Below are 23,434 nucleotides of genomic sequence, written 5' to 3'. Positions count from 1 at the left end.
GATCTCCTGGACATACAGATACTTAGCACACTGGCGGAAGTCGGTTATCTCATGGCCGCATTACTCAATGACTCCTCCAGCCCAGGCACTGGAGGTTGTATCTCCCCAGACTCGAACCTAAGATCTCCTGGACATATAGATACTTAGCACTAGTCTGGTACCAATTGAGCTTTATTTAGTAATGTTGTCATGGGATAACCGACTCCTGCCAGTTGGATCGGGAACAGCCCATGAACATTACAATAAAAAGGCGCATTATGCGTTTTTTTATTGTAATGCCCATGGGCTTTACGATATAGTATTTATACTTTATTACATATGTAGGTATTGTATGTCATGTTGACACACAAACATAAATGAGATGTCGGGATTTTTCTGGGGATGATGGCGGCGGTTGCGGTGGCGGTGATGGTGATGGTGGGGAGGCTCGGGGAAAGGAGATGCCGAAGCTAATAGAAAGGATTGGAGAAATGGGGCCACCGCCATTTTTGACGAAAACGTTTGAGATAGTTAATGATCCCAATACTCATTCCATACTATCATTGTGTGGTAGGAGGTCTACTTTTATTGTCAGGGATCCTCACAGACTTTCCACTGATTTGCTCCCTAAACACTCCGACCACAACAATTTTTCTAGCTCTGTTCGTCAACTAAACACTTGTGTAAGCATCAGTGGGTTGATCATTTTGGTCTTTTATTTATCGTAACATTTCAGTTTCTACGGGTGATTCGTAGCATAGTTTTGTCCCAAGATTTATTAAGCTGACTCAAGCAGCATCCATATGTTTAATGCAATTTTTTGCTTGGAATAGATTTATGCTCGGGTTTCCATCTTTCTTGAAGTTAAGGGCCGATGGAAATGCTTTCATGTACGATATTTGAGTAAAAATAAGCAAATCGTTGTATTTTTCTTCAAGGACAATGAGCCTGTTCATCCATTTTTCACCTGAAGCAAATAATTTTATTATCAAAAGCGGCATGTATCTTTGTTCTGGTTAAGATAATGAGCTAAATTTTAATATGGTTTTTATATTTATTTTGAGATAGCTAGTGTCTATGCAGTCTTTATTTCTCGCTACAGTATTCAGATTGGTTTTGTGAGGGGAAAGTGAAAGATCGATCATGGATTTGTTGTGGAAGAGTTTCTATGCATAATTATTGGGGTATGGAATGAAATATTGTGTTAATATTATGTTAGTAAATTATTGTGTGAATCGTTTAGATTAGGAAATAATATTATGTTAGTTAATTATTGTGTGTATCGTTTAGATTAGGAAATAATATAAAGAGACTGATATGTAGAAGATTGATTCCATAATTGTAGGGAAGAATCCTTGTATATATGGTTTTGAGTTCCTTCGGAATAAGACAGACCTTCACATCTCAAAGTTCTTTCATGGTATCAGAGCCATGACCGGTGGCAATAAAGAAGGTGATAAACAGAAAAGTGTAGTGACAGAAAAGAGCACATCACCATATCATCTCTTGGCTAATGATAATCCAGAGAACATTATCACGCAAGTGCAGCTGAGAGGCGAGAACTATGACGAATGGGCAAGGGCCATGAGGACAACTCTAGGGGGCCAAGAAAAAATTTGGCTTCATCGACGGTTCGGTCACGGAGCCGCCAGATGATTATACAGAACAAGAAGATTGGTGGACGGTGAACTCCATACTGGTGTCATGGATTTTGAACACAATTGAACCAGCTTTGCACTCGACTATAACTTATATGGAAATTGCGAAAGAACTGTGGGATGACATCAAAGAACGACTCTCGGTGGGGAATGGACCACGGGTTCAACAACTCAAATCGGAGTTGGTTGAATGTAAACAACAAGGGGCGACCATCATGAATTACTATGGAAAATTGAAGATGATATGGGAGGAGTTGGGTAATTACGAGAAGTACCCGATATGCCGATGTGGAGGATGTAAGTGCGATATTGGTCCAGAATTGGACAAGAAACGTGAAGAGGAAAAATTGCACCAGTTTTTGATGGGCTTGGATGACTCAATCTATGGGACAACACGTTCCAATATTTTGAGCAGTGAACCATTGCCGAGTCTGAACCGAGCATATGCCATGATTGTCCAAGAAGAGCGAATTCGTAGCATATCTCGAGGGAAGGAACAACGGAGTGAGCCTGTGGCGTTTGTTGTTCAAACAACAACGAACTCGAAGGGACGGATGGAAACCAAGGAGAAAGGAGCGCCATGTTCGATTTGCAAAAGACATGGACACGATCCAGAATCATGCTTTCAACTAATTGCGTACCCTGACTGGTGGGGAGATCGGCCTCGAGGAATTGGTCGTGGAGCGGGTCGTGGACAAGGAGGACAGAGACCACCTGTTGCCACTGGAGGAAGAGGTCGCAATGGGCAGTTTCGGGACAATGCAGCACAAGGAAGTACATCTAACATACAACAAAACGAAGCAGATAAAAATGGACTGAGCTGATTAAACAGCGAACAATGGAGTGTATTGATCAATCTCTTGAACACTCAAAAAGAAGGCAGTCAGGGAAGATTGAATGGTAAGAAAAATAAATTAAAATGGATAATTGATACTGGGGCTTCTCACCATATGACAGGAAGTCTTGACACATTGAGAGATGTAAAGGAAGTTCTCCCGTGTCGAGTCGGGCTACCGAATGGAATGGACACATCAACTACAAAAGAAGGGAGTGTTGTTTAAGATTGCCATTTAAAACTGAAAAATGTGTTATACGTCCCTAGTTTAATGTGTAACTTGATCTCAGTATCTCAATTGATCAAGGAGTCGAATTGCATTGTCCAGTTTGCTGATAAGTTTTGTGTTATGCAGGACCACAACTCGAGGATGCTGATTGGTGCGGATGAACAACGAGGGGGACTCTACTATTTCAGGGGTTTGACGGCAAGTAAGGCTATGAAGACAATTAAGAAGGATACAATGGACCTTTGGCATCTAAGGTTGGGATATCCCTCTGAAAGAATAATTAAATTACTGTCGGTTGTTGATTGCAATAGTGACATAGGAACTAAAGAATGCGACATCTGTTTTCAAGCAAAACAGTGTCGAGAACCCACGAAGAAACAATCGGATCTTATTCTAGAGTTGGAGGATTTAATCGGAAGACCCTCCCCATCATGTCCAGCATCCATAGCATAGTTTCAAGGGTAAGTATCTTATTCTCTCAATGTCAGATCTCGTCCTAGCCGATATAATGTTTTTTTCTCTTTAATAGTACAGGGTAAAAATCTTTATTTAATACCCTTGCAATTTATTATCGTTTTCTATACTAAATGAAACTTTTTTTTTATGATTTAGGAGGTGGAAATAGCAAAGGCCATCCCGGACTGGTTGACTACTTATTTTCTTGTTTAGAAGAAAGAAGAATCAACAGATGACGAATGGAAGCTAGAGTGAAACGCTTTGTGTTTTCTTATCTTCTCCATCACTTTTTTCGTCTTGAAGCATAGCTACTAAATTTCTAGTTTCTTGCTAATTTTCCATTGGCATTAAGAGGATGATATAGTTAAAGTTTGAAATGGTTTACGAAACTGGTTAATGCATTGTCTTGCCATCCGTATCAGATGTTCATCATCGGCTGGGCCGGTGTAAACGTCCATTGACCGACTGTTGTTGCAATCGGGCTAGTCACGATTGGTATGCAGATAGCGTTTATGCTTAGGACCATTCGTTCAACCTGTTAATTTGATCACACAAATCTCTAGTTTTACAGTACTCAATGATCTTGAGCAAAACATTAATCCAAATGCATCACAGCTTTCAGCAGCTATCCTTGTCCATGCAATTGTATTTGTACCTGTTAATTTTCTATATTTGATTTATAAAAAATTCGGTTTCATGTATGTACATGTTTTATAAAAAATAAGATTTTTAACTCAAATCAACATGTATTACATAATATACTTTTAGCATATTAAAAAACATATACCGCACAATATTTTTTCATAACATGACTGTCAAAATGATATTTTTCCTATAAAAAATAATACTTTAAACATAAAAGTAATGGATCGATCGTATATCCGTCTCACAAAGATAACTTATGAGATCGTGATCTTTTGTGTATGTTTATGTACTAAAATATTATGTAATAGGTAGTTTTTATGTAAAATTTAGATATTATATTAATTTAAAATTTTAGAAATGATTTTTTTAATTAGATTTTCTGATATTTAATTATTATGATTTGATAAATACAAAAATTTTAATTTTAAAATTTATGATTATTTATAAAGTGAGAGATTGTTTAAAATTAGATAAAATTAAACAAATTTTGCATTTAAATTTGAATTTGGATAAGAAAGATATAATTTAATGAATTTATCAGAACACAAAATTGTTCCATATTAAAAATTATCAGGAAGATCCTTAAAAAAATAATAACTATAGTTATGAGGAAGATGAAAAATTGGCGATATGAACTGCTAAAGTTAAAATCTTGGCAGTTTTTTTCTCAGAAAAGAAAATCTTGGCAGTTTTCACTCCTGAGTCCTGATCGAGCAACAACCCTCAACAAAAATTTAACCACTTTTGGCTAAACCAAACATTCAATTTCAATTTCGTTTTCATTTTCCCTAGAACTCGGTGCTCGCACAATCTCCAAGCTGTGTTAATCGATATTGTAGCTGAATTTGATGGATGTTCAGTGGCTGGTGTTGTGCCATGGCCTGTTGACAGCTTTAGTTTTAGTATCATTCTTCTGCGGGCAGTGGCCAATTTTCCAAGGCACCTTCATTCAGCGCATCCATTTTTTCATTACATTCGGCGCCTACGATTATCTCCGGTAGTGTTCCTTGGCGGGTTTTATTTTTCTCTCATTATGTATGGAAAATTGTGTGATGATACCTTTTGAGTATGATGGGTTTTTGTTTTTGAGTTGATTGATTTGGATTGTTTTGGTGAAACAGTCGTTTTATCCATTTCGCGTGCGGGTCTCGCGGCAGCAATGCAATGCTCTCCGTTGAGTATTATTGTTGCGATCGCCCTAACCCCATTTTACAGGTGATTTTGTGGTATCTTAGTCCTTTAATGATGTTACTCTGTTATTTTTCGGGTTTTTCAGATTGGTATTTGGTGTTTAACTTTTCTAAGCCAACATGGGTTAACTTTTATTTGATTATTGAATAAATTCGATTGTTATTGTCCAAACGGGCGGAGTCAACATCTTGGTTCAGTGTAGGCAACAATATACAAGAAAAAAAAAACATCAGTTAATCGACAACCATAAATAATGTGTTACAAGGTTCATACATAAGCTACGCACGGTCATAAATATCTGTTAGTTGATGAAAAACCCTGGAAAAATGACGAAGAACAACGTGTACATTATCCACAATCAAAATAAAATGTAATAGAAAATATAAACTCTACGGTCGAAAAATACACATGGATTCATTCTCAATCGCAAAAAAGACACAAAATTTAAAAATAATTGAATGATCGAAGAAAATTGAAGGAAAAATCGAACCTACAATTTGGTGAAATTCTGGATTTTGTAGAGAATATGTAAGAAGAAACTGTAAATAATATGAATTGGAAAGACGGTTAATCAAAGTGTATGAAGTCTATCACTCATGAGAAAAAAACACATGCTTTGTTTATTGGATAACTGCGTGTTGTGCGTGATCATGAGATTGAGTTGGCCCGTTCTTTCCAAAATTACACATTTTGCGCGTTCAGAAGTTTGACTGACCTGTTTATAACCTGTGTGCAGTTGATATATTTACTAATAATTGGGGCAACTTATTATTTCATTGCAAATTCATCCTTCTGCTACATTCCTGGTTATTACTTGAGTGAAGTGCACAGGTAATAATAGCATATGTTTGTCGTATGTATACTAATGAATCTATAATTTTCACTTCTGTGTAAAAGTATTTATAATTTCAGGTACACGAGCTTCTTGGCAGGTGGTGTGGGTCTTCTCCTATTTCTATTGACTAGCTTTTCTGATCCAGGGACAGTGAGTTCTGCTAATGTCTCTCAGTATATTTCTGCTTATCCTTATGACAACATTATATTCTCTGAGAAAGAATGTTCTACCTGCAAGATTCCAAAGTAAGTTCATTGTTATAGCTATTGAATATCATGAACTTATCCCAAACAATTGCTGATTAAACACTGGGATACAATTATTCTGTTGTTACTTACTCAGGCCTGCTAGATCGAAGCACTGCAGCATATGCAATCGTTGTGTTGCTAGGTTCGACCATCATTGTGGTTGGATGGTTTGTTCACTACCTTTTTTCTTGAGTGTATGGATAGCTTTGAAATTTGCAATTCCCTGCTATCCCGTTCCTTAATATTTTCATTTTTCAGAATAATTGCATTGGAGAGAGGAACACTGGATACTTTATGGCTTTTATTCTATGGTAAGTAGTAATTATTAAGAAGTTTCCATTTATGAACAGGACAATTATATTCAGTTTTTGCTGCAGTGTTCTTGCAGTTTATGCCACTTCGGATGTCCCCACTTTTCCTTGTATGTTTTTTTATATTTTAGGACGTACAGAACTTTCCATTTGTCTGTTTTTCTTGGATCAGATATCTTATCATTTTGTACTGCGTTGTCAAAAAGCAAAAGAAAGAAAGAAAGAATCAATGATGTCGCGTGGAGCTGCTGATTTGTATTAAATCACATTTACACATGTAGAACATCATCATGATGAGAATGCTATGCTAGGCTAATTTAAGAGGAAAAACAGTAGCAGTTCTTGGATTATCAAATTACTGTAATTATTGGACTTTTTTCAGTTCAACTTCGGCTCTGCCTTAAAAGCAATTTTCAATGCATATGCAGGCATTTTCTCATCTGTATATATGGAGTGGTTGCACTCGCATTGATTCTTGCTGGAAGGCTGAAGGAGCTGAAAGTTATCTATATCTTAACAGGTAGCATTAGTGCCTTCCCAAATTTTCTTCCTCGGTTGAAGATGTACGTTAATGGCTGAAATGATTTATTTCTTTCACTCGGTGCTGCAGCTTATTATGGCATTGAAAATTCTTTCAGAAGTTTGGCTCCACATGTTGTACAGGTTAGGGGATTTTTTTTATTCTTAGCACAGAACGTTACCTTTTACGGGTTTCCTAGAGGATCCATTGCATTTTGGTTTTTTTGATCAAGTGTGCTCATCCTGTAATGGCTTCTGACATTAGGTCTCTTTCTTTTGATAGTGGTTGCTGAGCGCTTATAACACACAAATACTTATCATGATGTTTCTGGCCATAGTTTCGCTGCTGTTGGCTGGTTTCTTCACGTATCATGTGAAACTGTGCCTCACAAATACTACCACAAACGAGGTAGACCTCTTTCATGTTTCTTTTGGATATAACTGGCCATTAGTCTTTACAGGTGTGCAATAAATGGATGTGCCTTCTAATTTGTGATCATCATACATTAGGAACATTCTGGCAATTTCATGTGGATTATATTTAGAATCTGGATTGAATTAATGCAGCTGCTGAATATCACTTGCTGCTCGTGTCTACTCACAGCGAAAAAGTTTTAGGATTCTTCTGCCTCCCTCTTTGTGTCCTGACCTGCAAAACCCATCCCCAGTATTAGCAATCGCGTCCACGGGTTTTCAGAAATGCACTTCAAAATTTTTATTTACTGACTGCTAAACTTTCTTTCCAAAAAAATCAATGCACTTGAAATACTTTTTACACCAAAAGATTATAATTTTTTTTCTTTTTCCCTTCTCATCTTTCCTTTTCCTTTCTTCTTCCCTTTGCCCTCCTCCAAGCTGCCGCTGCTGCTTCTGGTTTGGGAGAGAGGCTGGGGTTTGAGTTTATGAGAAGTACATGAAAGAAGAATTTAAACAAAGAATGAGGAAGCGGAAAAATGGTCGTTACAACATAGTTTTTCAATGAGACGGTTGAGGGAGAGTAGAATAATAACTTTAGACCTATATGTAAACCATTTTTAAAGCAAAGGAGTTGAATACAATTACAAGTTTAGTTTCGCCGGTTTTGATTAATACCTTAAAACTAATACCAACGGGAGATGGGAAGCAAAAACTTGGAAAATGGAAGTGATGAATGCTGTTGAACTGCAGAGTTTTAAATGGCAAGATTACCTGCATTGGCAGAGGAAGGTAAATGAGGCCAAGTCTAGTGCAGAAGCTTTAAAAGCTAGTTTGGGTGGATTAAATCAAGAAAGGAAGCCTCAAGAGAGTAAATGGATAGCATTCTTTAGAAGATCGCGTTTAGAAGACCTTCAAGTTGTTAAAAATAACCAATACGATAGAGGATTTCTCAACAATATCGGTGAAGTTCTCTATCCCCTCTCAACTAGGCGGTCGTTTGGGCTTAACAAATCAAAGTCAGGATAAGGTGACATTTATAGTTCCTTTATTTATTATCTTGACTCGTGCTACATGGCATCGCATTATAAAAAGTGATTTGAATTTTTATTCGCGATGGTGCAGAAAGATGATCAGGCCCTGAGTTACAAGGTGTAGATTATTCATCTCATATGTATACTGCAAGAGACGTGCTTACTTCATTCTTGTAACAGAAGCTGTGGTTGTATTTCTCTCTTGTTAGTCTTCGAGGATTTCTGGACAATTTTTGACATTGGCCGTGATTTTTCTGATTCACTCTATAGCCTTCTTTATTCCTGTATTGAATTCTTCAAATGATTACTGGAAAAAAAAAAAAAAAAAAAAAAAAAAAAAAAAAAAAAAAAAAANCAAATCTTTGTTATCCATTGAATTCTCCATATTTTTTAGATATGCACTTCCTATATACTCTGGGGCAGAACTGGTTAGAGACCATTATTTCTCCTCATCTAAAACAAATTAAAATTTTAATTTAGTATGTTCAAACATTTAAGTTATTCCCTATAAAATCCACTTTAATAATCCTCATCCACCCCATCTCGCTTCCCCCCGTTTTGATATTTGGAAAGTTTTATTATGAATTGGCCAAGGTTACTTCATATAAGAGTGTCGTTAATTATACAAATTAGCGTCTCCAGAAGCGAGAAACGTGGTTGCTCACCTCAAACGAAAACAAAAGTTACAAATGTGTCCTCTAAAAATCTGCAAGGAACGCTAAAAGTTGTATCAATCAAGGTAAACTTTAATGTCAATGCCATTGTCAATGAGGGACTGAACTACAGCTCTGATCTTCCCTTCAAACTTGTCTCTTTCCCTAGGAGTATAAGTTGCTGTGTATACATCAGCTTCTCTTGCTCTATCAGCCAAAATCCGACCTATAGCCAAACACGCAGGTATATCTGATCGTGATTTAAGCACAGCCTTGATATCATTTGAATTTGTACCAGCCACAGCAACTTGTTTGCACGTTACCCTGTGGGTAAGTGAAGCAGAGACGAAGCGTTTTGAAATGAAGACATCCAGGGTAAATGGCTCCATAAAAGCAACAGTACGTTGCTTGAAAGATATGTGTTTGGTTGGATTCTTGGACTTCTTCCCTTTTTGGTAAGTATATGGCCGGCTATTATCATCGTCGAGAAAATCTTCTACACCAAAGAAGCTTCTAGGTGCAAGGGAAGGCTGTAACAATACAGACAAGCAGTTCTTCAGATCTCAAATGGGATAAATAAAAAATTTGGCCCCACGTCATCGTATGACAAAATGTTAATGGATGAACATTTGATATATCTGAGCAAAGGGAGGAAAACCACACGAACACCTAGTTCATACATGAAAATTCACACTATTCTATTCAGTTCCAGAACCCTGTTTGTAATTAATAAAACCGTAATTTTACCTGACCACTGTGAAAACCATGCAACTGTGCACATGATAAAGGCCAAATTTCATCTCTTCCCTTTGTATGCTCACATAACTTGCGGCATACAAGTCTCAACATCATAAAATAACCTAAACAAAAGAAAGAATCCTTATATCCCCGTGAATAACTTCAACAATCATAGATTACAAGTAAAGAAACCAATATAGATAATTAAATCACTCAAACTTGTTTGTCCTAAAACACCCTGTCCGTCACCACTCACCCATCTACCCATTTGTTGTCTATCCTAGAATTTTAAAATCTGGAGCTTTAGATTTCGCCTTAGTATAGCAATCTTAGTCATGTCACTGGTCCACCCAACTATCACCATCCACCACCCATTACCCAAATCACAACCTTCTACAAAAAAAATAATAATTTACAACCTCCTGTTGTGAATCACTAAATTCAAGCACAACAATGAGCATCAAATTCTTGAGTAAAATGGATTGATAAAACGATAACGACTTCTCCCGTAATGTAGGCACATTTTCTAAAAGCAGAAACTAAAAAAAGAAACGCCTCGAGCATTGATTCGAACACGTTGCGTGCATTCAAATTTTTCTCTCCATTTGCTCCAAAACTCCACATAAAGTGAACTTCCATTAAAATAACCCGTAACACAAAACTACCGACAAACCAAAGTACCTGTAGCTGATCAATTTACCAATTCTCCCTCCAACTCTGTGAACGAAAGAGATGAATACTAGTGAAAATAGAACTACTGCGAATTCAAGCGTTCACATTTTTTTATGTGGTTTAGATTCGGCCCATTATAAATTCAGGCCCCATTGACGGTATATTGGCCCGTTTCAGTACACACTTGGGTCAAGACCCAGATTCATGAACCTTATTCACAAGTAGTCCATAGCTATATTCCATCTACAAATCATTTCCAATTAAATTAAATATTTTTAGGAAATTTTTTTTTAAAATTAAATATTTTTAGGAATTAAAATTGCATCCTTTTTTTAACAAATTCTAACACTTCACATGGATAGTAAATTTTTAATAATTAAAAAGGTGAAAATACGTTCTATATCGGAATTAAAAATCAATTAAATCATTCAACTTTTATAATATTTTTATTGAACTATAGAAGAGGTTGTTTGGTTCATTTATTGAAAATGATCAAAATAGTTAAATCACGAATTAAATATGTGCACCGTATTCAAATTCTAATTACTGCTAAAACTCATATGCTGATCAACAGTCAATCAAAAGTAACATGTAAAATAAGCAAATGTAGCGATCCAGAGAACGTAAAAAACAAAATCTGCAAAAACAAAAATTTAAAAAAGGTAAGAACTAAAAGCTGCAAGCTCAATATAAAAAGGATCGTGAACGCAAAAATGGCTTCAGGGATCGAAAATAAAGATTCTAGGGGAAAAAACAATAATTCAAAATAAACAGTTGTTCTCCATATAAATGACAGAAAGAATAGTCGCACCTACAAGACCAGTTCAACGATAAAAATGTAAAGAGTGTCCTAAGCTAAAACCATGCACAACTTGTAGAGAAACATGTTAACTGAGCAAGAATGTGTGCCTCTGATACAAATATAACACCACCACCTTGCTCATGCCTTCTATGCGTCGTCATCGAGCCCAAAAAAAGATCCTTTCACGCGAATTCTGCAAAATGCTTCACGTTAGTTTTTGAAAACCTGCGCATTGGTGTTGGACAGTTCATCGTATAACCTATGCACTGTCACAAGTGTCCCAATTGAAAGTTACCTGATATTTGTGCTGCCCAAACACCAGTATTACCACCAAAAAGCCCAAAAAGCGTCTGACACACTTGAAAGTAGAGGTTAGATCCCATAGTTTCGTTGACAATATCAATGATTCAAGGCTGATTGCAGATTGTCCTAGCAGTACAAGAAAAGGTAAACACGTGCTATGCATGGGCTAGAATCCGTGATCTGACTACATAGATTACTACAGTTTCCTTTTTTTTTTAACCTAATAAAATTTAATCATCCAGGAGATGGCCGAAGCTTAGAAATCTTCAACGTCCACAAACTCTTTTGGAGAGCTTGTACCCTCGGGTATTGCAGATGTACCCTTTTTTAGCTGATTCTGCTCGCCATTACTTCCCATGTTCGATGTTCCAGGTTCCATATCTGCTTTGCCCGGGTAATACAAATCATCTGGATTCAGAGGTAGGGAAGCAGGATCTAGTTCAAAAGAACCTTCAGGTACACCCTCTCTTTCATCGCCTTTCATTTTGTGACAGGGAACACGATGAGAAAATTTATAAAGCTCATTAGGCCCTATTAAAAACGAGCCAGACTCACTTTGGTTAGTTCTTTGAAAAAGGCTCACAAACCCTGTGATTTTATCCAAATAAACAACCTTTACACCAGCACCTGCAACAAAATTTGAGAGCACCTCCACGATTTCATATTTGAACATGCGATTTTCTGGGTTGGAACTCCATCTGATATCTATGTTACTGAAAAGAGCCCAAATTTCCCCCTTTCTTGGATGAATGATAGAAGAACCTCTTCTCTGCCCTTTTTCAGTGCACATTTGATGTGAAAATAAAAGGCGGCTTGAAGTGATTGCAGTTGTGCCAAACTTGAAACTGCCACAAGAAATGGGTAACTGCTCCTCCATACATTTCTTGCTAGCTTCATCTTTAGGGTCAGCTTCAAGCCACGTATATCTCAATTTAAATGGAGATCTAGAAATCTCCTTCACCTTGGCATAGAATCTGGGCATGCTATCTAAATCATCGTAGCAAGCCCATATTTGATTAACACGGAAAGTTTTTTCATCTCGATCATTATCAAAATTATGGAATTCCGTATCAGGACAGTGATAAACTCGAACGTCTGACTTATCACCAGAATACGAATCTTGGTCAGAATCACTTTCTATTTCAACAGTATCAGCATCAATGCGCGGTTTACAGACAGTTTCCCTCCTCTGCCTTACTTCTTCATCATGGTCATTACCATTGTCTTGGCAGTGTCCTTCAGGATGGACTGTTGACATTTGTTCGCCTTTTGACTTGGAGTAATAAGCACCGGTGGGAAAACTATTTTGAATGCCATGTGTGGAACCTTCAGCACCACTACCAGAAACTTCCTTTCGTTCCATTTCGATATCTTTTGGCAATTTCCTTGCTTGTGAACCCTCTGCAGGGGTAGGAAAATCATCATCACTTTCATTGTATACCACATGCTGCCTTTTCCGAGTTGATCTCCGAGGGGAATGGACACCCACAGGTCCAGAATTCATCTCGCTCGTCGAGTCGTTGAAATTTTCCCCACCGAAAGTATATTCATTGTCAGATTCACTCAAGGTATCAAAACTTTCACTAGATTCCACTGCCTGCTTCCGGCCCCTCTTTCTGTCCCTCTTCCCGCCTTTGCTTTTTATATCTCCTGATTCTCTAGTAAATGCATCCCCATTGGATGTCCCAACTGCCCCGGCATCTCCAGTACCACTTCCTGTCTGGATCCCTTGTTCCGGTTGAACTGTTCTCCTGCGGGCATTGCCCTTTGAGTCAGTATCTGCTGGCGAAAATCCTTTTTTAATTTGAGCACCCATTTTAAAGTTTCCCCCCTTTTCTTGAAAAGCAGAGGATTGATTTGAGCTGGGTTTTGAAGGCATGTGTTGAGTGCTATTGGGTCCCCACTTGGATCCCAAAGGAATATCTTGAGAACTTATTTCACAAGCCATGAAATCTTTTGAGCATCTCTGACAGCGAATAAATTTGTTCACATAATCTCTTGGGTACTTGTATCTAAAACTGCAAAAAGGACACGAAGTCCAGAAATTTTCCTGCGAGAAAGAGCTTGACCCTGCTGCTTGATGCAGATTCAGGCTGGCGAAACCATTAGAAACACTGTTCTGAGCTTTGCGTGTGTTGTTAAACTGAACATTTTTATTTATGTGGTGAGTAGGAGGATATACTGGCGCAGATCTACTCGAAGCTCTTATCTTAGTGTCATACAAAGCCTTCTTTGTGGGGTCCGAAAGCACTGCATTGGCTTCACAAATCAACTTAAAAGCAGCCTCAGCACCAGGGAATCGATTCTTATCAGGATGAAGAAAAAGAGCAAGCCGCCGATATTGTTTCTTGACAGTCGACTCATCAGCCAACTTTTCTACTTGGAGAATTTCGTACCAGTCCTTTTCGGATCCCAAAACCCTTTTTAGAGATGAACAGTGAACATCACAGACGGTTATCAGCTGAGAAATATTCTCAAGCTCTGGGTAAATACTTTGCGCCTTCTTAGCAATTCTTCGAGCCACATCAAAGTCGTTTTTTTCCATCTTCTTCTCAGCCATCTCCATGGCCCGGATGGCCTCTTCTTTGTTGCATTCCATTGCTCTGTGGTGGCAATAGAAATATCAAGTGATCCACACACCAAGTCAATTGTAATAGCAAAAGTTTGTATTCTCCTCTCGCTAAAACATGAAACTTCTGATCTTCATTTCAGACAGAGGCCACCGATCATTTCAATAATTAAACTCTGCAACCAAATTGCAGATATAAATTTGGTAAAAACAAATTTCAAGTTAAATAATCTGGCAGCTTACTATTTTTTATTCCTACAATGAAAAAACTCAAAACATGTGATATAGGTTAAATAAAAGCATGCTGAGGCTTATACAGGAGGGAAAAAATGGAACATGTTCGGGGTTCACAAGGTGTGTCAAGCTGATTTGTCAAATATAACTTGCGAAGAAAAAAGTGCATTCAAACTTGAAAGTTGAAGCTTTCTGGACATTGGTAAAGATACAATCACAGATCCATCAATGTCTAAAACTTCAGAGCAATCCCAAAACCTAAAACAACAAACATATAAGAATACTATCAACATATGACAATATAGGAATCGAGCACTCCAATAATTTCCATCTTGCATTTTTATGTTAAGGAGACATCTGAGATGCACTGAATAAATAACATGCACAGAAATTAAACAGAACATAGACCTATCATTCCAGCTTATTAAAGGCCTCGAGTAGGCATAAACCTAGCACACAAGCACACGCGCAAGTTGAGAAAGAAAATAAATCGGCATCCTTACCAAGATTAATTCTGGAGGCTAACTAAGAGATAAAATTTATTGTTTCCTTCTAATAGAGCATTGATGAAACAAAGAAACAGATGAGGCAAAACATACAAGATACCATTTTGGTCAAGCTCCTGCCAGTTGAGTATTTGAAATAAATATGAACCATAAATCTAGGCATGTACCGGTACTTGTTAGAAACAATTCTCAGATACACATGAACGGGTTCCCAAATAATGAGATGATGTGTCAATGGTTATGACTTATCATAGCCATCGGGCCCAAGGTTTCAAGCTTGGTACGAGTCGATAGTCAACTGTAACAATCTCTCCCCAAACTCAAACAAAATAAATGATGATGATGATGATGGCGATGATGAGATGATGCAGCTAACAATTAATGAAAATAACACATTCAAATACAAGAGGTTGGAAGAAAATTTGTTAAATATATTTTGAGGATGCTACAACAGTGATACTGGAACAGTTTAAGCCCACTAGTAAATAAGAATGCATAAAATTAACAAAAGAACAAATACTCGCATATCACAGATGCGAAGATAGTAAAAAAAATTTATTAATAGAATAAAAAAATTCCAAATCACCACCCCAACCCGCATCAATTAGTACCAGTAACAAATTTCCAAGAATAAAACAAGATAACCAAATCTCCCTTTCCCCCTTAATCCTCAAGACTACCATACTTTCAGATTCATACAGACTCATCCAAACAGAATGCATCATTGGTCCAGTTCAATAATGTAAGAGAAATATTGCCCAGTAATCTACAGTGCAGGAGAAATATCATTTAGAGAATTAAAAAAACAAAGCAAAAACCGAGGAACATGTCGATCAGAAAAAAAAAACCCTAAAAGTGAGCAACCCGCAACTCAAACTGCAAAGCCCATGGACAAACGCAGCAAACCGTGAAATTAGAAACTTCACCTACACACAAAAATGAAATGCAAACATATACAAATCAAATACGTACATCATGTATGCATTAATACACACGCACCTGGCGACGATTCAGTGAAGGAGATGTCAGAACAAGAACACTTGAATTGAATCGGGAGAGAGGAAGTTTTTGGAAAAAATTTTGCAGCAGGAAAGAGAGGGAAGAAAAAGGAGGGAAACAGTGTTATTTTACTAGGGAGAGGAGAAAGGACGAAGGGAACCCGAATTCTTCTGAAATTTCATTTGCCCAAAATTTTTGTGTGTGTTTTCACAAGCAAGGAAGAAGAGCAGGGTTTTCGTGATCGTCGACGAAAGCAATATATGTTTTGTCTAAAATAATAATGTGGTAACAATCTATTCATCTTCCAATTGAATTGGGCTTTGTCATAAATTCAATTGTTTTGGTCCAACCCAATGGGCCTCTAAGTTTTCAGAATTCAACTAATTTTAGAATTTTTTTTGAGTAGTTCTCTTGTGAGATGAGTACACGAATCTTTATTTGTGAGACGGATCAATCCTACCGATATTCACAATAAAAATTAATACTCTTAGCATAAAAAGTAATAATTTTTCATTGATGCAGTGGCGGAGCCAGGAATCTAGCGTTACCCGGGCTAGAATTTTAAACTCTAATATCTTTTAATATTTTAAATTGATCTACCCGGGCTAATATCAAATTTATACATAAATTTGCATATAAATTTTTTAAAAAAATTTTGGACCACCCGGACATGTACCTCCGCCCCTCCATGGATGGCTCAAATAAGATATTTGACTAACGAAATTGATCCGTGAAACCGTCTCACAAGAGTACTTACATCATACAATGGATATACCCAATCATACATCATGCACCAAGGCCACTACATCAAAATGCAATGAAATATAGACAACCCGAACAATAGGATCTAAAAAAACTAATGTAAGCAACCAAAGCCCGAAACGAGATGTCGATGAAATAACTCAGGTGTAATATAGAATATAGTCTATAGATTTCAACCTTGATTTTCAAGAAGATGATGTCAGAATTCGACAGCTTTATTTCAAAATCATGATACTACGAGCTTTCCAAATAGAATAGCATGTTCTTGACAATGTAAGGATGTTAACCTAGTAATGATGGAAGAATCGTGATACACACGCTTGTATCACTTGAGAATTGTTTTAATTATTGTCACCGATAACAATAAATTGAGTGACATCCTAACTTTATTTCACATGTTTGAGCTAAAACTATATCGAAAATGTATGTTTTTTGTAGTGCACAGAACACAAAACAAACAATATATTATATGTCTCAAATCACAAGGATCCATCAAATAAAAGAGTGTTTGGACAGAATAGAAGTATAAGACCTCCAAACAACCAAAGTACAAGGAAGTGTGCTATCTAAAACTAATGGAGAAAAATTATAATTATGGTTAGAATTGTTGAAATATTATTTAAAAATGTGTTAAATATTTGTGTTGAAAATGTGAATGTTGAATGTTGAAAATTAGGTAAAATTAGGTGTTGAATATTGAAAATTAGTGTGTGATGATGTAGGTAATGATGTATTTTATTTTTGGATTATTTGTAAAAATTTTCTATAAATAGATCTCTCATTTGTGAAGAAAATCACAATTGAGTTGAGAGAAAAATATTATAAAGTGTGTAGTGTGATAATTTTGAGAGTTTGAGATTTTTACTTTTTTACCGTAAATTTTTACTTTTTCACAACACGTTATCAGCACGAAGCTCTAAAAGTCCTCCATATTTTTCCAAGCTCCGAACAGAAGAAAAAGGTAACAAAAGTAATAATATTTATTTTACTGTTATTTATTTATTGTTTATATATGTAATATATAATATAATGTTATTGTTAGAAATAATAAAAATAATTTTTTCAAAAACTTGTTATAAATCCTGGGAGGATGTTAAGACGACATCCCACACTCCCGGTAAGGGATACGACAAGTATAAAAGCCTATAAGGTTTTTNTGTTGAATATTGAAAATTAGTGTGTGATGATGTAGGTAATGATGTATTTTATTTTTGGATTATTTGTAAAAATTTTCTATAAATAGATCTCTCATTTGTGAAGAAAATCACAATTGAGTTGAGAGAAAAATATTATAAAGTGTGTAGTGTGATAATTTTGAGAGTTTAAGATTTTTACTTTTTTACCGTAAATTTTTACTTTTTCACAACAAGAATCATTACGGGCAACTTATATTCATTTATTTATATATAAGAGAACTACTAAAACGACATGTATATGGATCGTTCATCCAGCCGAGGTCATTATCGGTTCCTACAATATCTCATCCCATGATTACCTCATATTTAGCTCAGCATTCGGTAAAATTACGTAATCATGTAAGTTAATGAGTTGACTAAGCCGCCTGGAAGGGTAGTTTCCATGCACCAGCCGAAGAGTCGTTGGAGGACCCGCGGAGCACTTCCAGATTGAATCTCAACCGTCAATTTCCAAGCAAACTAATTTACCAAGTCAACTCAAACGATTTCTTCGGTGTATCAGAGAGACTGAAGGAATCGAAATGAAGCTCGGCGGCGGCGGCTGGAGCGGCTGTGCTATTGATACGGTTGCGGTGGCGGTGAAGAGAGCGGAAGGAAGAGGCAGTCAACGAGCGGTGCGGTGGGCGGTGCAGAATTTGGTGACAGAGGCTGACTGTTTACTCCTGGTTCATGTTATGCCCACCATCACTTCGGTTCCTAATCCATGTACTTTTTAACTTTCCTCCATATATTCCAAAGATTGAAATTACATATGCACACTGTAGTGTATGTATTTCAGTATTTGCGTGATTGCACCACATCAATTTTTAACGGGAATTGCGTTATTCATTTTGACTTTTCTGCCACCGATCCTCTCATTAGATAGAAAAGGGGGAAGAAAAAGTAGTCCTATTAATGTTGGTTTGTGCTGCCTGAGTAATGCTTTAAATCTGGTGCCAATTACCTATAACTTGATTGAATCAAATCAATATAATCTGGCTTGCCTTATGCTCCGATTAAATTCTTTAAGATATGAGGTATTACATATTTGGAATTCGAGAGTGATTTTGGGATGCTTATGTTTTTTCCTCAATTTGCAACCCTTGTGTTGTAACTGGATATTTTATTTGCACAAGGTATTAGAAATTGATCAGAAGATTTGTGAAGTGGCATGGGATCCACCGCAAACAATTAGATATGATAACAAATAATCATTCAGGTTTGAGTTGAACTCATTGAAATTCCCAATTTGGACTGTCATATAGTTTTGATGGAAATATGAATAGTTAGATTAACTTGAACCTCACTAATGTAAATTCTAGCGAGATTGAATTGTTTTTCACTGCAGAAATAAAAGCCAAAAGAACGGATACAATGACTGCTCTCTGTTTCTTTTTTTCTCTCTCTCTTAGATTTGAGAAATGCTTGTCTTTATTACTCAATTATGTTTCTAAAATTGTCCTTCAAATCACAACATGACTTAGAATTGCTACATGAATCACATTTTTCTTCCCATTATTTATTTTACAGCAGGAGGTTGGGTTCCAATTACAGAGATGGATGTAAGTTTGGCAGAAATGTATATTAATGATATGAAAGCCAAATGCGAAGAAAATTTTCTGAAGTTCAAGTTCCAATATCATAACCAGAAGGTAGATATTTCTCATCCCATTCGTCAGTCAGCATCTGTGCAAGTTCATTAATTTTGGAATCTGGATATGTCAAACCTTGTTAGATCAAAATCTTGTTATTGGAGGGAGACAATGCTGCATCTACGCTTCTTAGATTTATAACTGATTCGAGAAGTACAAGTTTGGTGCTTGGTTCCTGCTCCTCCAATTATTTTGTGAGGTATAGTTTGCACTCAGCAGTTGTGTTATTAGTACATTTTTTCGCGCATTTTCCTTCTCAACATGGAAGTCTTTTGTTTTGTCAAACAACTGATTTATGTACTTGTTAGTGTATTTCGGTAGAGGAATTTGTCGTTCTTGTGAATCTTCATCGATTTCATGTAGTGACATACCCAATCCCCCCACCCCCCTGCCCCCCAAAAAAAAACCGAGTTTTTTAGTCTTTCTAAAACATGGAAATATTCTCATACAAAAATAACAATTTAGTTCAGATTTGACGAAATTAATGTTGAGTCATCACTTAATTTTCATAGGAAGACCATGGAATCTGAGGTGCCCTCAATTCTTCTCAAGAATGCTCCTGAAACTTGCCACATTTATGTGGTCTCCGCGAATATGCTTGCACCTTATTCGCTGAATCCAACATCAAGTACCGGTATGCCAAAACTATATGCAGTGGTTGTGAATGATAATTTGTAACCTTGTCTGTTTTCTGTTTTCCAGGGAGGAATCTTGATTCTCTTGCATTTAAAAAAAAGGAATCCAGCCTATCTTCTTCTTCCATAGAGTCCAAATTCGGCACTTGCTTCTCTGATGTACACTCGTTTTCTCAAGAAAATACACACAGATCTTCGTCATATTCAGGTTCTGTTTTGGAAATAGCTGACCGAATGGGAGATGTTGGTATCTCAGATAGCCGGAGAATTAGAGTATTCCCTTCCTTGTCATCTACATACTCAGAGCAGGTGAAACGACTTGTTCTTTTCTATAATAAATGTTTACAACATATTTTTGTTCACGGAGTACGCACAGGTACATATTATATGTATTGCTTCTACAAAATGCCAAATCATTTTCTCAAAAGCATGTTTATCATTTAATAGGAGCTGACCTCTATTTTGTAGTCCGACGACATTCAGACCGAAATAGAGCGAATGCGCCTGGAATTGAAGGACACGGTTTCCATGTATAACCGAGCTTGTGAAGATCTGATCTATGCAGAAAGCAAGGTGAACAGCTGAGTAGTTCATAGCACCCAAATCACATTTCATCTTTCTGCTATTTTAGCTGCAGTTGCTGACAATACGGCATGAAACCTGTCATCTCCTTTTCAGATTATTTTGAGCAGGATTTGGTTTAGGCCTGTTGTATATAAAACCTACTTTTTAATGCATTATGGGGCATGCGGTAGAAGATATTTCAATAGAGCACCATCTGCTGCTATCTGACCATTAAAAAGTGATTATATTTCAGGTCCAAATGCTGTCTTCTGCATGCATGGAAGAAGCACAAAAGGTAAATGCTGCACGTCGAAGAGAAGAAAGTCTTAGGATAATGGCCATCAAAGAGAGAGAGAAATATCTGGAAGCTCAGAAGGAAGTTCAGATGGCAAAAGCATTGCTAGCAAAAGAGACCTATGAAAAGCAGATGGCAGAAACGAAGGCTCATAAAGAGTCAATGGAAAAACAGGAGATCGTTGATGCACTGTTATCAAATGATCCAAGGTACAGAAGGTACACAAGGGAAGAAATACGGGAGGCCACAGATTTTTTCTCTGAGAAAAAAGTGATTGGAGAAGGAGGATATGGGAAAGTTTACAAATGCAGCATTGATTATATATCAGTTGCTATTAAAGTTCTTCGCCTTCATGCATCTGACAGAAAGGAGGAATTTCTGAGAGAGGTTTGACCTTCGTTGGCTTTGTTTTTGCTCAATAAGCTATACAAAGCGACTCTTTTGATTATTAGAATTTAACACTGTTCTTTATACCTAGCACCAGACATCCCCTAGAGACTGGCTTAACCCAAATTGAACTAAAATTGGCTAGTGATAGAATTTGTTTGGCCTTGGCTTATAATCGGAAAAGGGGGTCTGCAAAATATTTCTGTCACCTCGAAATTTTGTAGTGACCAAAAGCCTGTCCAAACTGCAAGCAAGTACGTAATATTTTTCACATTTGATTCTACTTTATTTTTATGCCTAGTAAATATACATCAAATAACATCACTGATTTGATTTTGAAAACGACTTTAGTCTTAAATAAGGAGAAAATTTATTTGTATAGCTTCTTCTATCTATTTACGAGTTTCATTGTATTGTGCAATTGTTTGTTGATGGTTTAATCTGTTGGTTTTTTGTCGTGATTTTATAAATGATGGCAAATGATAGAGTTTTCCTTGTCAATTTTCCCTCTGGTTGTTCTGTCATCATGTTGAGTCATGATTTCCTTTGAAAATAATTCTTCCTGCTACATATGCAAAAGAAAACTTATTTTTGACATAGATACTGTGAGAATTTTTAGAATTTTGCTCAATATAATGGGAAGGTGTCAAAATGCACGTTTGTTGGATTATGCCTTGTTCACGCTAAGCATGTGTGTGCGTGTGCGTGTGTAGAAGTGAACACAATAAGACCCCAATTTATTATTTGGCATTGGACGAGTTTGCTTCCTTATCTCCAGAGATCTGCCTCCAACATGTAATATATCAATGTTTCCAAATTATCATAGCCACAGCAAAATATTACCATAATGCTTCTTTTAGTAACACCTTCTATAAACATACTACAAACAGGTTGAAGTTCTTAGCCAATTGCGGCATCCCCATATTGTCTTATTGCTTGGAGCTTGTCCAGAAAATCGATGTCTCGTGTATGAGTATATGGAGAATGGGAGCCTGGAAGACCATATCTTTCGGAGAAAAGGCAGACCTCCTCTTTCATTATTTTCAAGATTCCGGGTTGCCTTTGAAGTAGCTTGTGGGCTCGCATTTCTGCACTCATCAAAGCCCGAGCCTATAGTTCACCGGGACATAAAACCTGCAAATATTTTGTTAGATAAATACTTCGTGAGCAAGATAGGAGATGTTGGCCTGGCAAAGATCATTTCTGATGCGGTACCAGACAATATCACGGAATACCAAGACACAGTTGTTGCAGGTACCTTTTACTACATAGATCCAGAATACGTAAGAACTGGAACAGTTCGAGCGAAATCCGATCTGTATGCTTTTGGGGTTATAATCCTACAGTTATTGTCTGCTCGCCATCCTAATGGTATTATAACCAAGTTTGAAAGAGCTATGAGCAGGGGTACCTTATCTGATATTCTTGACAAGTCATTCCCAGATTGGCCACTAGCGGAAGCACACGAACTAGCAGATATTGCATTGAGATGCTGTAATTTTAGATGTAGAGATCGGCCAGACCTTGAAACTGAAGTGTTGCCGATACTGAAAAGACTTGTTGAATATGCTGATCCAAGTAACTCGGCAGCTAGAGACAACATTCATGCTCCTAAACACTATTACTGTCCAATCCTTCAGGTGCAAATATCACACTCCACAATTTGGGTACATGTTAGTGGGACAGACTAAGAAAGCTAGTCGAGGAGTTACTTGTGCAGATTAGGAAATTTTTTAAAAAAAATTATATTGCCTTGCCAACCTATGCTTATCATTAAAATTTGACATCATTGTGTTCATAGATCTCAGTCTTTCCTTGTATAATATGCAATTCAGGAAATAATGGAGGATCCATATATAGCAGCAGATGGTTTTACATACGAGTATGACGCGATAAAAGCGTGGTTCGACAGACACGATATATCCCCAGTGACGAAAAAAATGTTGCAACACAAGATGCTCACCCCAAATCATGTTCTACTTTCTGCCATTCAAGAGTGGAGGAGCGTAACATCACCAACTTCTTGAGAACAGATCATTATCATGCTACACCCATAAAAAGTTCATTATTCTTATGTTGCAACTGTTTGGTTTTGTAATCTCATTAAATATCTCAGAAACGTACTTTCTGTATG

The 23,434-nt window shown here is 36.9% G+C and overlaps 5 protein-coding genes across 15 annotated transcripts; 3 read left to right on the top strand and 2 right to left on the bottom strand.

Moving 5' to 3' along the window:
• The first annotated feature begins 356 nt into the window (after positions 1 to 356).
• Positions 357 to 3,842, top strand: LOC140961202 (heat stress transcription factor A-2e-like). 2 transcript variants are annotated; one of them, XM_073419566.1, is made up of 4 exons: positions 357 to 662; positions 2,828 to 2,955; positions 3,051 to 3,162; positions 3,314 to 3,842. In XM_073419566.1, exons 1-4 carry the CDS (start codon positions 357 to 359, stop codon positions 3,368 to 3,370), a joined length of 603 nt encoding a protein of 200 aa, XP_073275667.1. In that variant the 3' UTR covers positions 3,371 to 3,842. The 2 variants fall into 2 exon arrangements, with proteins under 2 accessions (XP_073275667.1, XP_073275666.1); XM_073419565.1 differs by having other exon boundaries at positions 2,828 to 3,162.
• A 538-nt stretch (positions 3,843 to 4,380) lies between these two features.
• LOC140962076 (probable protein S-acyltransferase 17) lies at positions 4,381 to 8,680 on the top strand. 3 transcript variants are annotated; one of them, XM_073420926.1, is made up of 11 exons: positions 4,388 to 4,799; positions 4,924 to 5,017; positions 5,730 to 5,824; positions 5,906 to 6,073; positions 6,171 to 6,243; positions 6,335 to 6,387; positions 6,816 to 6,907; positions 6,998 to 7,050; positions 7,190 to 7,315; positions 8,074 to 8,350; positions 8,446 to 8,680. In XM_073420926.1, exons 1-10 carry the CDS (start codon positions 4,651 to 4,653, stop codon positions 8,347 to 8,349), a joined length of 1,179 nt encoding a protein of 392 aa, XP_073277027.1. In that variant the 5' UTR covers positions 4,388 to 4,650; the 3' UTR covers position 8,350; positions 8,446 to 8,680. The 3 variants fall into 3 exon arrangements, with proteins under 3 accessions (XP_073277028.1, XP_073277029.1, XP_073277027.1); XM_073420927.1 differs by lacking the exon at positions 8,446 to 8,680 and having other exon boundaries at positions 4,381 to 4,799; positions 7,417 to 8,214; XM_073420928.1 differs by lacking the exon at positions 8,446 to 8,680 and having other exon boundaries at positions 4,382 to 4,799; positions 7,474 to 8,214.
• A 228-nt stretch (positions 8,681 to 8,908) lies between these two features.
• Positions 8,909 to 10,509, bottom strand: LOC140961766 (uncharacterized). Its single transcript, XM_073420453.1, has 3 exons — positions 10,446 to 10,509; positions 9,755 to 9,867; positions 8,909 to 9,537 (listed from the first exon to the last, which is right to left on the bottom strand). Exons 2-3 carry the CDS (start codon positions 9,857 to 9,859, stop codon positions 9,085 to 9,087), a joined length of 558 nt encoding a protein of 185 aa, XP_073276554.1. The 5' UTR covers positions 9,860 to 9,867; positions 10,446 to 10,509; the 3' UTR covers positions 8,909 to 9,084.
• A 486-nt stretch (positions 10,510 to 10,995) lies between these two features.
• Positions 10,996 to 16,074, bottom strand: LOC140961152 (uncharacterized). 8 transcript variants are annotated; one of them, XR_012172297.1, is made up of 3 exons: positions 15,831 to 16,074; positions 11,515 to 14,583; positions 10,996 to 11,412 (listed from the first exon to the last, which is right to left on the bottom strand). XR_012172297.1 is itself a non-coding variant. In XM_073419453.1 (3 exons), the coding sequence occupies exon 3, from the start codon at positions 14,119 to 14,121 to the stop codon at positions 11,779 to 11,781; it is 2,343 nt and encodes a 780-aa protein (XP_073275554.1). In that variant the 5' UTR covers positions 14,122 to 14,267; positions 15,680 to 15,757; positions 15,831 to 16,074; the 3' UTR covers positions 10,996 to 11,778. The 8 variants fall into 8 exon arrangements, 7 of the variants coding, with proteins under 7 accessions (XP_073275554.1, XP_073275550.1, XP_073275552.1 ...); XM_073419453.1 differs by adding an exon at positions 15,680 to 15,757 and having other exon boundaries at positions 10,996 to 14,267; XM_073419449.1 differs by having other exon boundaries at positions 10,996 to 14,267; positions 14,409 to 14,583.
• Positions 16,075 to 18,148: 2,074 nt separating this feature from the next.
• On the top strand, positions 18,149 to 23,353 carry LOC140961186 (U-box domain-containing protein 34). Its single transcript, XM_073419532.1, has 9 exons — positions 18,149 to 18,493; positions 19,298 to 19,419; positions 19,503 to 19,618; positions 19,932 to 20,053; positions 20,122 to 20,363; positions 20,523 to 20,627; positions 20,872 to 21,300; positions 22,191 to 22,940; positions 23,136 to 23,353. The coding sequence occupies exons 1-9, from the start codon at positions 18,310 to 18,312 to the stop codon at positions 23,325 to 23,327; spliced, it is 2,262 nt and encodes a 753-aa protein (XP_073275633.1). The 5' UTR covers positions 18,149 to 18,309; the 3' UTR covers positions 23,328 to 23,353.
• Positions 23,354 to 23,434: the final 81 nt, after the last annotated feature.

Source organism: Primulina huaijiensis, chromosome 16, assembly GCF_012295235.1.
Source record: "Primulina huaijiensis isolate GDHJ02 chromosome 16, ASM1229523v2, whole genome shotgun sequence".
Taxonomy (NCBI): domain Eukaryota; kingdom Viridiplantae; phylum Streptophyta; class Magnoliopsida; order Lamiales; family Gesneriaceae; genus Primulina; species Primulina huaijiensis.
This window is presented reverse-complemented; position numbering and strand designations above follow the sequence as displayed.